This window comes from Diaphorina citri, unplaced genomic scaffold (genome assembly GCF_000475195.1).
Source record: "Diaphorina citri unplaced genomic scaffold, Diaci psyllid genome assembly version 1.1 scaffold769, whole genome shotgun sequence".
Lineage (NCBI taxonomy): Eukaryota > Metazoa > Arthropoda > Insecta > Hemiptera > Psyllidae > Diaphorina > Diaphorina citri.
Genome location: NW_007378202.1, coordinates 31273 through 45967, shown reverse-complemented (window position 1 = coordinate 45967; position 14695 = coordinate 31273). Strand labels below are relative to the sequence as shown.

Genomic DNA, 14695 nt, shown 5'->3' with positions numbered 1-14695 from the left:
TACCGAATCCATTTACTGAGATCAAATTTACTGAATTAATTTACTCAAATCAAATTTATTGAATTTACCGACATCAAATTTACCGGATTCATTTACTCAGTTCAAATTTACTGAATTCATTTACTCAGTTCAAATTTACTGAATTCATGTCCATTGTCCCGGATCTCATCGGACTAATTTATTTTCATTTAAATAATATACGGGCGGACCCATTTCTCCTGATTACTTTATTCAATCGCTCTGTTATCACACTCATAAATAATGAACTCAATAACACACTCCGGATCCTATACACGCAATGCGCACAGGAGACCCGGGTTTAATTACCGGTGGGGTCGAATAAACTTGGAGTCGAACACATTGAGGCCTGGGTCTCCAGTCCCATGTTACTGTCACTTGTTACCTGTGAGTGTGCTCGGGGAGTATGTCCGGATGGTCTCTAAACATTCTCAGTGATAGCATGAGATTATAGAGTATCAATGAACCTGAGGGAGAAAGATTTATTGCCTCTGATCCTATAACTACCTAAATTTTTAATCCTCGCGATGGTTGACTGTGGTTCAGTACGAGCCAATCAAACATGGCCAGAGACCATCACCATTGAATTTGGTTACAACTGAAGCCGCTACAACAACAACACCAACTTAAATTTGCCTCGTTAAAAACCTTAGCAGTGAAGGTAAACCCCCATGAAACAAACTCTGCATTTGTTTATTGGACGTACTTTGTTGTGAAGCAAAAGAGCCTCACATTATTTGTCGCTCTAACAGCGTATAGCGCCACTTGTCTTTGCTCAACCATTTCATCATCTTTCAACTTGTAATGCGTCTGTAATTATTGTGTACCGTTAATTACCCCATTGCTGTTTCAACCAATAATATACAGTATAAGTACAAGTACAATACTGTTTCCTTGCTTATTTGCCAATAAGTATTTTTGCTATTTCATCCGGACTTTGAAGGAATGTTAATAACTCGAAACTATTCGAAAGATGATTTGAGTTCAAAGCCTAACCTCTTCACTTTCTAATGAGCCCAACTTCCGTGGTTATCAAACTCGCCTGGTATACAGGAGGTTCGGATTCAAAGCATCCTAAACTGGGATTGACTCTTTAATTTTGATTTTTCTCTGTAAGATTTTGTACCTCTCACCGAAAAAGAAGAAAATGAATATCAACTATCAACATTAGATATTTTATCAAGTGTACTGTAAAATCAATCTTTCTTTCTTTCTTTGGTGTTCTACACTCATAATATATTATGTTGCATATTTTGGTCATTTTATGGTGCATATTGAAAAATTTGGCCTTTTTTGGCGCATATAATCCGATCCCTACTCATAACCATGGAACCAGGATCTTATTGTAAGATTTACCAATGACTTCAGAAAACTTGACCTCGTTTTCCACTGTTTCAGAACTCTGCAGACCACAACGCGTCTTCGGAAAGCACGGACGAGCCTGCCTCCAAGTATCGCCGTCTCAACCTCTCGCCCTCCCTACGTCATGAGCATAGTAGTCACACGTCAACCGGTTCCGAGCATCTGTTAATGGACACCAGCGTACCTCCTGAGGACCTCTGTCCGCAACCCATCGCGCCATCTCATGCTCCCTTGTCTTCGAGTTTCTCCCCCAAGATGGTCGACTTGACCCAGTTGACTTCGGACTCGGAGAATAACAATTCGGAAAAAGTCAGTCATCAGACCGACCTGAGTCGGTTCAGCTTCGACGAGAACCTGTTCACCAAAGATGCTTCCATTTTCAACAAGTAAGTTTTCTACCGTAGGATATTTTGAGGGCCTAAGCTTATCCATTACAAAGGCTTTATGTCGATTGTCCACGTAAGACTGGAGTCTACCGTAGGATATTTTGAGGGCCTAAGCTTATCCATTACAAAGGCTTTATGTCGATTGTCCACGTAAGACTGGAGTTTTTTTTTTTTGTTTTGGTGTTGTTTCGCTCAGTGGTTAAGAAGCATCATCAATTCATCATACTTCTAGCCAAATCTGACTATGGTCCTCAGCTTCAGAATTTTTTGGTAATTAGAATGCACTGCTGCTAGAACAGTGTAATCCAGGATCAGTATAATTTGTGAACGGAAGTAGAATGAACAATGGAAAGAGGAAGACCAAGGATGTAAAGATAAAATCAACAAAGAATACAAAGACATTGTCAAAAGAAATCAAAATTTCAGGAGACAATCCTGTAGTATACAAGTTGGAATCTATTGTCGTTTTTTTTTTTTTTTTTTTTTTTTTTAAATTTTGGGGAGAAACCCTTGTGTATAAAAGTTGGAATTTTTTTTTTTTTTTTTTTTTTTTTTTTTTTTTTTTTTTTTTTTTTTGTAACTTTAAATAATTTTTTCACTAAAATTTTTCAAAATATGGACCAGATACGAAAAAGTGTTACGACGAAGAGTGTGACAAAAAAATTCACAATGGCAACATCGCATTCCAACAAAAAACGGATTGCCCTTAATCATTATTGTGGACAACAGTTATCTGTCCACTTCACAATAAAGGCCTCTTTATTACGAATTTATTCATTATCGTTACAATCCGATATCAGTCTATATGTATCACTAACTTCTTCATTCATTATAACTCCTCTGCCTCTCACAATAAACTTACAACTAAGTCAACAGAAAGTTCAAAGTCATGGAAAAAGTTAAGAAGTCAATAAACTTTCAAAACAAACGTGTTATTATCATTGTATTAACGAAAATTTTAACACCCTTCTACTAGCAGTACAGGAGGAAATGACAAAGAACTTTTCTAGTTCCGTTAGCGTTGTTGAATCGTAAAACGTTGTGCTTTAGCTCCTATCCTATTGTTACCTTGTTACTTTCCACGTGTTTTTGCCCCAATTTAATTTAGTATTAGTGGTAAAAACCTCAGCTGTTATATAGTGACGGTAAACCCCTATCAAAAAGTCCTCTTTTACTGCACCTTTCAAAATTTTATTTGGGGTTGGTTTTAAAACTTTCAATAAAGCACAAATTCTATCGATCTATGTGTACTAATTTAAAAAGAAAATCATATCAAACAAACTAAGTACATATTAGCTTAAACTCTTATCTAGGGCAACATTTTTGCCTATGTCATTTTCATCTATCTCACCACAAGAAATCATTTAAAAACTCCACCTACCTAAGCAAAGTCTAAAAAGTTGATTTTGTGAGCAACTTGAGTCCCAATCGATGGTCCAAGAATAAACGCCCAAGAGCTGATCCCTCTAAGTATCCTACATAAGTTAGATAACCCCTAATCTTCCTGTTTATCCTATTGTTTTACACATCCTAATACTACTTGTTCAGTTTGTCCTCATTTAATTTGAGCGGGAACGGGATAGGCTTAGTATTATGCATAGGCTAACTGAATATTAGGCTTCATTGGGGACAATTGGACATTTCTGTGTCTCACAGTGTGTAGATTAGCATTAATTTCTGAGTATTCTCAAGAAACTGCGGTGCAGACCTCAATAAACATGTCATACACGTATTATTTACGAGAAAAAAGAAGAAAAAAATGCCGTGGGAGGTAAGGTGTACATTGTATTTGTATATCAGATAAATATACGTTTGTATATCTGATGTTTAGATTAGCATTAATTTCTGAGTATTCTCAAGAAACTGCGGTGCAGACCTCAATAAACATGTCATACACGTATTATTTACGAGAAAAAAAAAAGAAGAAAAAAATGCCGTGGGAGGTAAGGTGTACATTGTATTTGTATATCAGATGAATATACGTTTGTATATCTGATGTTTTATATAGCATTTGTATAACTGATGTATATAGCATTTGTATATCAAAGATCACTACGTGTGTAGGTACAATTGTATTTCGTGCCAAATAGCAATTCATTTTGTACTAATCTGGGCCAAGTTTGCTTTCCTCTGTTTGAATTGAACGGTTTTTTTTTCCGTCCCGATATTTGAGAAGTTCCTTGTTCGTGTTTCCTCGGATGTACCCTTAATTTGAACATCGTTTCTCTCATGTTCCTAGTCACAATGCTTTCTCCTGTTTAATTGTAATTGGTACTTTGGATTTAGATGAAACTTGGAAAAAAAAATAAATGCTGATCGATTTTTGCGTCTCAGGTAGCTTTTTTTTCTCTTTGTTGAGTGACCTCTACGGTCCACTGAACTACTTGTGAAGTTGTTTCCTGGAATAAAATAGTGCTTTCTTCACCCTCACACATCTGACGTAAGTCAGAATGATGCTATTTATCAACATAATGGAATGTTGCTAATTCCTAACGTAATATTTAGAGGCGTAGTGTTTATATGAATGCTTGTAATATTCCGTAAAGGGTACTACAGGATGTCGAAAGAGTTTGGTAGTTTAATCTCTTGAAACTAGTAGTTCAGTGAACAGTAGAACTATTTCAGAAAAGGGTCCTAAAAACAGGGTGAAAGAATCATTAGAACACTAGTGTCGCGTGAAGTTTTTTTGACACAGGTAAAATATAAGCTTCTAATATGACATTTGATTGTGAAGTTGTTTCCTGGAATAAAATAGTGCTTTCTTCACCCTCACACATCTGACGTAAGTCAGAATGATGCTATTTATCAACATAATGCAATGTTGCTAATTCCTAACGTAATATTTAGAGGCGTAGTGTTTATATGAATGCTTGTAATATTCCGTAAAGGGTACAGGATGTCGAAAGAGTTTGATAGTTTAATCTCTTGAAACTAGTAGTTCAGTGAACAGTAGAACTATTTCAGAAAAGGGTCCTAAAAACAGGGTCAAAGAATCTCATTAGAACACTAGTGTCGCGTGAAGTTTTTTTGACACAGGTAAAATATAAGCTTGTGATATGACATTTGATTGTCCACCACGCCACTGGTATTGTTGATAATTCATGACATAATTGATAAACAATATTTCTAATCCATGACATAAATGTTGATAATTCATGACATAACGAGTCTAATCCATAACATACTTCCATTTCAGTTCGGACCGGAGTGCTCACAACCACGCCATCATCTATCACAAGCACGAGGATACTGATTCGGAAGTAGATCGCCATAACACCAACACAAACCTGGAAAACTCGGAAGCCGCACAGAAAAGTTCGGAAAACGAAATGAAAACCTCCGAACTGTCTTCAGAAGATGACGAGACGTCCTGGGCTTACGATTCGACGGCGGGAGGCACCAAGGCCGTCCCAACATCGGAAATCTACAAGACCAACACAACTGGATCTCCTCCCGACCAAACTTTCGTCCTCAAACCCTCCAAGTTCGCCGAGAGCCCGAAGTTTGCCGACGTGGGCTCGGGCAATTCCGTGGCGGAGAATCCGAAGACAAAGAGCATCAAGAAGCTAGTCAACTATGCAGAACTCCTTGTGAGGCGCACCCCCAAAGTCAAACGTTACCACCACTCCTCCTTGCACTCTCAAGATGTAAGTACTTCATTAATATCCCTATCCCCAAAGAATTAAGAATACGAAATAGTCATTTGTATATCTAGTATAGTTTAAATATTATGGGAAAATAATGGTCTCAGTCCATTTTTTATCAATAATTTATGTGGATCCTGTAATTAGCCCAAAGTTGAGTCCTGTATTGACACTATTCCCAAAATGATTCAAATATTTTCGTAATTATGCCACTTGAAAACTCAGAACTTTTAGTCCATACACTTGCATAGATAGAGGAAATTGAATATCAAATTTAAAACACGATAAAAAGTGAGAACACTGTAAAAACAATATTTTCCTTAGTCAACGAAATCAAAACATTTATCTCACACAGGCGACATTTGAAACATGAATATTTCCAGACCGTATATCATTATATCCATCAGTAAATCTGGATGTCGTGATTGTCGTGTTATGACACAAATTTCAGTCGGTAACCCTCGCTGAAATATCTCCTGTCATCATGTCGCAGACAAAGCCTGTCACTTCGTGATTGTCGTGTTATGACACAAATTTCAGTCGGTAACCCTCGCTGAAATATCTCCTGTCATCATGTCGCAGACAAAGCCTGTCACTGGAGGTCACCGCATAAGTCAAATATTCCAGGCACAATATCTGAGTATCTCATAACCTGATGCCCTAGGGTCACCAGCGGATTATGAAGCACTTTCTTTATCTTATTCTTAACCTGTGTGTCAGTCTCCCATTTGATTGAGCGGATTATCCAATGGATTTAACCCGGATGTTGCGAGGCTAAATCCCGGACGGGCTTGAGTTTACCTGAAATTTCACGTCTTGGAGGACGGAAGTAAAAAAAAATTGGTTCCGCGGTAATTTTCTTCTTTTACACTCGTAGAATACATACATAAGTTATATGCCCTCAGGAGAAAACAAATATAATAGTACCTAAATAAAATGACGTTTCATCGAGTAGTCAGGGGTCCTTAACATGTTCCCCGATTTTAAAAATTTGACCCTATTCCAATACTTTCTATTACCCTCTGGTAGATGTTTATATTCAGAGTAAGCACTTTAATGGATCGGGGCAATGGATCAACTCCGGTCTGAGATGCCACGGCAGTAAGTAAGTAAGCACTTTAATAGGAAGAAAAATAAAATATTCAATTTTATTTTAAAGAGTTCCATTATTGGTTTCAGGAGAAATTCTTGCCTGCAGACAGTTGTGACGCAAGCGGCGAATATACCACTGAGGAAGATGAAATCTGTGACATCTACTCCAGTGAAGATAATCTACGCCGCTCTGATGAACTCCATTCTACACCCAAGGTAACTATTTTAATTGGTCTGGAGATGGCATGAGGGGGGGACGAAAAGTGTGATTTTTTTTTTTACATAATTACCTGTACTAGTTGGAAAAATATGAATTTATGATGCTTATGACTAACTAGTACTAAGATCCTTAGCTATATGACCAATTTTATCACGGTTGAAGCTTTTGATATACATATTTTTATTAAGATTACACCTGTACCCTGGTTTATAAGGACCACCACATTTGAAGCATACTCTAACAAATATTATATTTACACCAATAAAGTTATAAAATGTGCAAAGTTTTTACTACCTACCTTGAGAATAATATATTAATAGTAAGGTTTTACGTTCGTTTGACTATTTACTGTAATGAAGTAGTAAAACTGAATTTACAACTCAAAATAGACTCTCCAATTGGAGTATAAATGAGGCATTAAAATTAGTATGTCGACCATTCTCCAATTACACTTAGCACCCAGGTCTTTGATTACTTCCGAGCTGAAATCGGTTCTCGATATTTCAATATTGGATTTTTTACAGTCGGGCCTAAAAAGTTTGAATTGGAAAAAGAAAGAAAGGAATATAATAAAGTCTACTTTAAAATTTAAACTTTTTTCCAGAAACATATTTCAAATTCATGTCCGTTATGTTGTTGTATCACGCACTTGATGATATTTCACTGATTCGCGGTATCCGCGGTTTGCTCGCGGTATCCGCGGTTTGCTCGCGGTATCCGCGGTTTGCTCGCGGTATCCGCGGTTTGTTCGCTGTATCCGCGGTTTTACTTGATGATATTTCACTGAAAAAAATAATAATAATAATAAAATAAATAAAAATATTGAATACAGAAGTTCATGTTCCAAAGTTTGATCGAAGATTTGTAAATGAGAGAATATTCAGATACCCACACAATCAGACAAATTTGAATTTTACAACTCTGCTGCATAGATGACGCACTTATTTCATACAATATAATGTATTCAGGCTTTGTATTAGAATTATACTTCTCACTAACATCAATATCCAAATACAGTATTTTGTTTCAAGGAATTTTTATATGTAATTATTTTTATTTATTTAGTAATAAATAATAATAATAGACTACTTAGTTGGCCATATCCGATTGGCTGAAAGATTTCCTTTTGTGAACATCCTAAACGAAAAACAATTAAACGAATGGCTTTTTCCTATCCTGTCTTTCTTTACTCTTCGATTTCGGGACGATAAGACTTAAGCGTTTACAGTTCCCTCTATCAAACCTCCTAAAAAAATGTTTCATGCTTCAGGTTACTCTGAGGAGTAAGTCATCGCGTGTAGACCGACCTCGCAGTATGTCCATCCTATCCCACTCCTCCATTAGTCAGCAAATGCTCAACTGTTTCTCCAACTCGGAATCTGCCCTCAACCAAATGCTCACCATGTCCTCACACTCCGTCAAAACGGAAAGCTCGGTAAACTCTTCCTCCACCATCGAGGAATCCTCGCAGTTCTGCGATAAGAGCCAGTCCAGCAGTCTCAAGAGGCATCGAAAGAAGCATAGGCGTTTAAGGAAGAGTGGTTCTGGGTCGGCGGATAATCTCAGCTTGGCGAAATCTGGCAGAGGGTCGCATCACCATAGGACTTTCATTGTGCCGCAGCAGCTGTATAAGTCTGAATCTTTCTCGGGTGAGTGTTGGCAGAGTTTATATCATCCAGGTTTTAGGGAATAGTAATGAGAAATTATTTCGAAAAGAGGGAAAATGGTGAAATCTGAAGAAGCAGCTAAAGATTTTTTCTCCTTATCTAGGAGCCTTAGGAATACAGCCACCAGACTTCTTGCTTGTTTCCTATAAGTATAGGTATAGTTTACAAATATATATTTCCTAGGTATTTATGTCTAGTTAAAACAGCCACAAATTTGCCTCACTTCCACATGAAACATACTAAAATAGAAGGCCTGGAATACACAAAAAATCCTACTTTTTTAAGGAAAAGAAGAAAAATACAATCAACAATCTTTTAATTACAAACCAAGGAAAATGACCTGATATCCAATTTCCAGCTTTTGATACCAACCAACAATCCACTTACAAATACAATTTCCTCTCGACACAATTGCAGGCAGCTCACGGCGTCTGTCATTCTCAGGAGACAAATCAGGTCTGAGCAGTGACATGAGAACTCTGAATAATACCACGGACGCAGAAATGGATGAGCTAGAGGAAGAGGCAATGGTATCCGATGTGGACAAGATGGCCGAGGACAAGAAAAAGGTAAGTTCGTTGTCTGGAGTTCGATTCCAGTCATTGACAGAAAATCTATACTCGAATTTAAAAAAGAAGAAAAAACGCATATCTGTTTAGAACATTAGGACAAAAAAAAATTGTGATAGTTTCACCGCCGCGCCGTTATTATTTCGTAGCAATGAAACAACTGCTACATTAGACTCGTGTGGTCTGCGTCGTAGTATGCCTCTCATCAGATGGGCGAGAAGAGACACAATGCTTCCATTTAGGTGCTGGGTTAACACGAGAACACCAGATTTAGCTGTCTGGTTGCATGATTTGTTGTTCCTAAGGAAATTCTGTAGGATATCCCCTGTTTGACAACCTAAACTAAATAAATCTATTCTACCAATACTTTCTACACTGTTGATTACAAACGATGCCATCCTTTGACTTGACTCACAGTGTCTTCTTAATCGTGACGATCTCATAACCTTGTTCTTCATGCCGTCAATAGCATGATTGGATCATGCATTTCTCATTTGTTTTGTCTCAGCAAATGGTTTATCGAAATGCCTGCATTGTTTCATTTAAATACTCATTGTTTCCCAAGTTGTTTGTTGTTTATCCTAGTTGTTTGAAGAGTTGAGGGGGATGATCTTCGTGATTGATGTCCGATCTTTGTTATAAAACATTATAAATGATGTTGCAATATTGTCTTTATCTGACTGAGAGTCTGACTGACTCGAGAACGAAGATTATTGTTTGTATTGTATTTTGAAATCGTTTTCACTTCAGGTTATTAACTTGAGATGCTTTGTCAAGTCTATGACAGGACTGACAGACCGAGGGTTAATGGCTTATTATGCCGGCAGTCCCGGGTTCGATTCCGAATAAATTCGAAGTATTTCTAGGTTTTTTGTTTCTTTATTTAGGTTTTGTTTTGCACGCAGCCTTATAAGTTATAACTGTTCAAAGACAGTTAAATTTCGATAAATAGCGATATTACTAACAAATTTAAGTTTTATAGGACTTATGAAACAAGCACCGATGTTCAGTTCATGAACTAAACCCCTTGGACTAAAATAAATTTTGGCCAATCAGATGTTTGGAATTGATGCTTCACTTGAGACTGTTGAGAGCCAGTATTTTGTTCATAATGGCTCTCAGTTTTTTGTGCATAAAATTTATGAACCCTATTTAATATGGGTACTTACTTACTTATCAATGCTGAGATTCCCCAAAAGTTCAAAAAAAGGCTCTGTGATTCAATCGTAACTAATATAATATGATCTAAAATATATGTTCTTTTCTGTTAAGAAGAAGAAGTGTATGATCTTCTAAAATATATGTCCTTTTTCGCCCCCAGATTAAGAAGAAGTGTTCTGCCGTTCCTAACTTCAAGATAGGCAAGAGTACCAGCTTCTTCCCGGTGGCCAAACTGCGTGCAGATTTCACATCGGGTGCTGAAGAGCAGACAAGTTCTGTGGGAACAATACCGGATGAAGCTTGGGATAACTACCAGGTACAGTAAAGTTTGCTTATTGTTTTTTTACATTAACGAGTATTTACGACCAAAATTTTGCGTCCCCTTACTGAACTCTTTAACGTTATTTGACGAGAACTCGTATCCAGAAACGCGTTTTGATCAACTTACGTCTTACGTTTCAGTTATCGTCACTTAAGTTAGCCGTGCAAAAACTCTCTATTACTATTTTCTTTTTTGATAAGGGGAACTGTAACAACGGAGGTTTTGTCGTCCAAAATCGAACGAGAAATGGATAGGAGAAAGCCAGCCGTTCCGAGAACGAACCTTATCTGTTTAGGATAAAGTTTTCTCCGGGCGGGAATCGAATCTACGACCTAGCGGTTACAGGCTAACTAGGCTGGTATATTTTGTATTTGAATCGAACACTTTTTAGGTTGGGAACCTGATTATTAAAGTCAGGTTGCACAAACCATTAACAGTTGAACAGGCTTGGGAACATTGCTTGAAGAAAAAAAAAACTGTTGTGACGCAGTGGGAATAGGGTGGAAAATCTTGAAAAAGTAGACTGGAAATTTGGAAAAAATGGACTGGAAAACCGGGAAAAGCCAGGGAATTTTATTTTTCCATTTTGGTAGACACCCTGTATGAATTTGATGGCACATTCGTTCTCTTTTGACAAAATTTTTGATGGCAAATTCGAGGAAATCAGGCTGTCCCCCGCAAATTATTGCTGTAAAAAAAAGTGGATATAACTTTCAAAAATTTTTGATATTGGCTTGTTACAAGCGCATATTTCGTGAACCATCATTCCTAGAACCCTTACATGTACACCGATTGATTTCTCGTGAAAAGTTACATAGGAAAGACAAGGAGTCTTAAATACTCTAATGGAAACTCTTGTTGAAAAAAAAAAATATGTTGAAATATTTGGAGATATCACAGATAGGAGAGAGGGAGCAGAGAGAACCTTCCAGTCTGAAGTATAAACCTCCCGCTCTTCTATGAAGGTAGCACTTTGTCAGCTTGGTTCTGTTTCTGGGGGATTGAGGTCTCCTTGGGATAAAAAAAAGAGGAAGAAGAAAGGATATGGGCCTTTTTCTGGGTGATTTTTTTTAGGAAAATGACCTGATAGTCAATTCCCAGCATTTTATACCAACCAACCACCCAACATTTGACTGGATTACTTGACATTAAAATATAAATACCTCCAAATGAATATAGAAGGATATACAGAAAGCAAGGTAGACCACGACTGAGATGGAATGATCAAATCAACAAAGATATCACCAAAAGAAATCAAAATCCCAGTCTCATTGAAAACCAAAAAAAAATTAATGATAGAACTTGGTGGAGAGGTTTTGTGAATAATCGACCTGTCCCACCAAACAGAACGACTTAGGATATGTATGTACTTGACAATAATGGAAATTTAATACGATTTGTTTCAGACCAAATTACGTCAACTGTGTAGAGATATTATACGAAAACTACGAATCATAAGCGAAAAACTGAATGATGTTGCCGATATCAAAGGTAAGAGAATAACTTTAGTATTTAGAATGAATTGTGACTTTTACATAATTCAAAGTAACGTCCTTTAAAAGCATGATCTGTGCATTGCAAAATATCAATACTTTCTACATCAAATGAATTATTCTCGATTGTCTTTCCTGATTAAAACAGAAAGAAATTGAATTAAATCAAATAACAAAAATGACACCCTTATTGGTTACCAAACGAACGTAATAATTTTGCTACCACTAAGGTGTTAATGAAGATATTTGGCTGCCAAAACTCACAAATTACACGTTTCATTAAAATCATCATATGTGCTCTTGGAAGAAATTAAAATAATTTCGCAGAGCGTGCACAGTGCTGCTTGAAATGTGAGTCGTTTTGAATTTAAATTATTAATAAAAATTTAGCGTAGATAAATTAGAAACTACAGGAAATTAAAATTTCGCCGCGTGGGTTGTAATTTTTTCTTCTTCTTTTTTGTAATTTTTAATTTCAAGCATACATTTCGGGGAAAATCCAGCCAGACATGTTCAGTTTGCAATGGCATGCTGGTCACGCTGGCACGCTACACTTATCAGGGTCATTGGCTGTCTAAACCGTTCACCCTCGTGGTTATTGGCCGAATAAATTGCAGTCTGTTTGTTTCGGGATGTATTTTGCAGAATAAATGTGATGCTTCAATTTAGGAGACAAGATACCACTGTAAATTGTTGGGATTTCTTAAAATGCTTTCCATTTTCTTTTGTTTTCATTCTTTATTGATCATAAAGACAAATTTATGATCATTGCCCTAGAATTTATGTGGCTTCTTTGTTCTGTAGTTAGCTAGGTCTTAATGCTGATAGTAATTTCGGCCGTCTCGTCTGGTAAATCACTAGTTGTTGGTCGAAAATAAAGATTTGACTTGACAATATAAAACTCAATTTACATTTTACATTTTTCTCAATCTGACTTATTTTTAACATCAAATATTTGCTCGAATCTTGGCAAGTTATTCTGAGGTATGAACTTTCCTTATATGTATGCCTGTTATTGTCAGTAATCCTTTCCGGTAACCACAGTCACTCAGGTACCACGGTCCACAGTCCCGCGCGGACCTCAGTTTGCCCAGTTCGTATTGGGTGACACATGACCTCTGTACAGTACACAGCTGTGACCTTTACCCTTTTCTCAAGTCTTTGGCGTCATTTCCTTATCATTCGGGTGACCAAGTCTTGAAATCTGTTGGAACTCACGGCGTGTTCCCTATTTTGTATTTTTTTATCAATGAGTAATACGTCGGAATCTTTACTCGACCCGAACAATTCCCCCCTTTTTTTGTTTCGGAAGAACGTTGGGTGATTGTGATCGACTCGTTTCTTTGAATTTCTATAAACTATTCTTAGACTCTTATAAGCTTAACCCATCCTTTGGGGTAGTTGCCTCTACACCTAAGTCTCCATAAACTCTATACTAACAGATTTATAAGACCTTTATTACACTGCGAGAGGAAAGGGATTTTTCAGTCCAATTCTAGCAGGATAAACAAGGTATACAGGTTCTGCTTCTGTAGCAATGAAAAGCACGAAAAAGAAGAAGACGAAAAAAAAGCTAATAAATATGATAATGTATTAGCAAAAGACTAAAAAAAAGGCTGTATGATCTCAATGCCCCTGATCCAAATATTACAAGAATTTGGGGTAGAAAATTTTACGTAAGTTCTCATCTTCTTTTCCTGGGCATTCTCACAATAGTCCTTCTTTTACCACGAACTAGAGTTCTACGTTCAGCTTCAGTCAGCTTCACTCTCTGCAACTAACGCTCAATCATTCTCTCTCCCGTAGTCCGTACGCGCATTGTTTATGTTAACAAATTTACTATTCAAATGAATAGAGAGGAGGTTGTTGATTTCGGGAAGGAGAAGCTGGAGCAATATCAATAAGTGAAGGGCAACGGTCGTTGGGAAACGTCAAGGGAGAGAAAAAGCGATAGATTGAAGATTCTGTAACTTTGTGAAGGTCCATCTTGACTAGGTAGGTTGAAATGATAAACATATACTTCTTCACTATTTGTGTGTGTAGAAATAGTGAAGAAGTATATGTTTATCATTTCAACCTACCTAGCAGGATAAACAAGGTATACAGGTTCTGCTTCTGTAGCAATGAAAAGCACGAAAAAGAAGAAGACGAAAAAAAAGCTAATAAATATGTCAATGTGATTTCTCAATTATTTAGCCTTAAGATACCATTGATTGATCTCAGGTACCATAAGCATTGTACAAAACAATACAGTTAATAAATATGGTAATGTATTAGCAAAAGACTAAAAAAAAGGCTGTATGATCTCAATGCCCCTGATCCAAATTTTACAAGAATTTAGGGTAGAAATTTTTACGTAAGTTCTCAAATCTCATCTTCTTTTCCTGGGCACTCTCACAATAGTCCTTCTTTTACCACGAACTAGAGTTCTACGTTCAGATTCACTCTCTGCAACTAACGCTCAATCATTCTCTCTCCCGTACGCGCATTGTTTATGTTAACAAATTTACTATTCAAATGAATTGAGAGGAGGTTGTTGATTTCGGTGTAAGGAGAAGCTGGAGCAATATCAATAAGTGAAGGGCAACGGTCGTTGGGAAACGTCAAGGGAGAGAAAAAGCGATAGATTGAAGATTCTGTAACTTTGTGAAGGTCCATCTTGACTAGGTAGGGTGAAATGATAAACATATACTTCTTCACTATTTCTACACACACAAATAGTGAAGAAGTATATGTTTATCATTTCAACCTACCTAGAGAA

At 36.9% G+C, this 14695-nt stretch overlaps 1 protein-coding gene across 1 annotated transcript in view; it reads left to right on the top strand.

Moving 5' to 3' along the window:
• LOC103511924 (uncharacterized protein DDB_G0284459) overlaps window positions 1-10617 on the top strand; it is a 49325-nt gene extending 38708 nt beyond the window's left edge. The window contains exons 3-8 of the mRNA XM_026825544.1: window positions 1417-1766; window positions 4963-5413; window positions 6590-6718; window positions 7993-8371; window positions 8807-8958; window positions 10280-10617. Of these exons, the coding sequence (XP_026681345.1) occupies window positions 1549-1766; window positions 4963-5413; window positions 6590-6718; window positions 7993-8371; window positions 8807-8958; window positions 10280-10444 (1494 nt within the window). The 5' untranslated portion in view covers window positions 1417-1548 and the 3' untranslated portion in view covers window positions 10445-10617. The remainder of the gene's footprint in view (window positions 1-1416; window positions 1767-4962; window positions 5414-6589; window positions 6719-7992; window positions 8372-8806; window positions 8959-10279) is intronic.
• Window positions 10618-14695: the final 4078 nt, after the last annotated feature.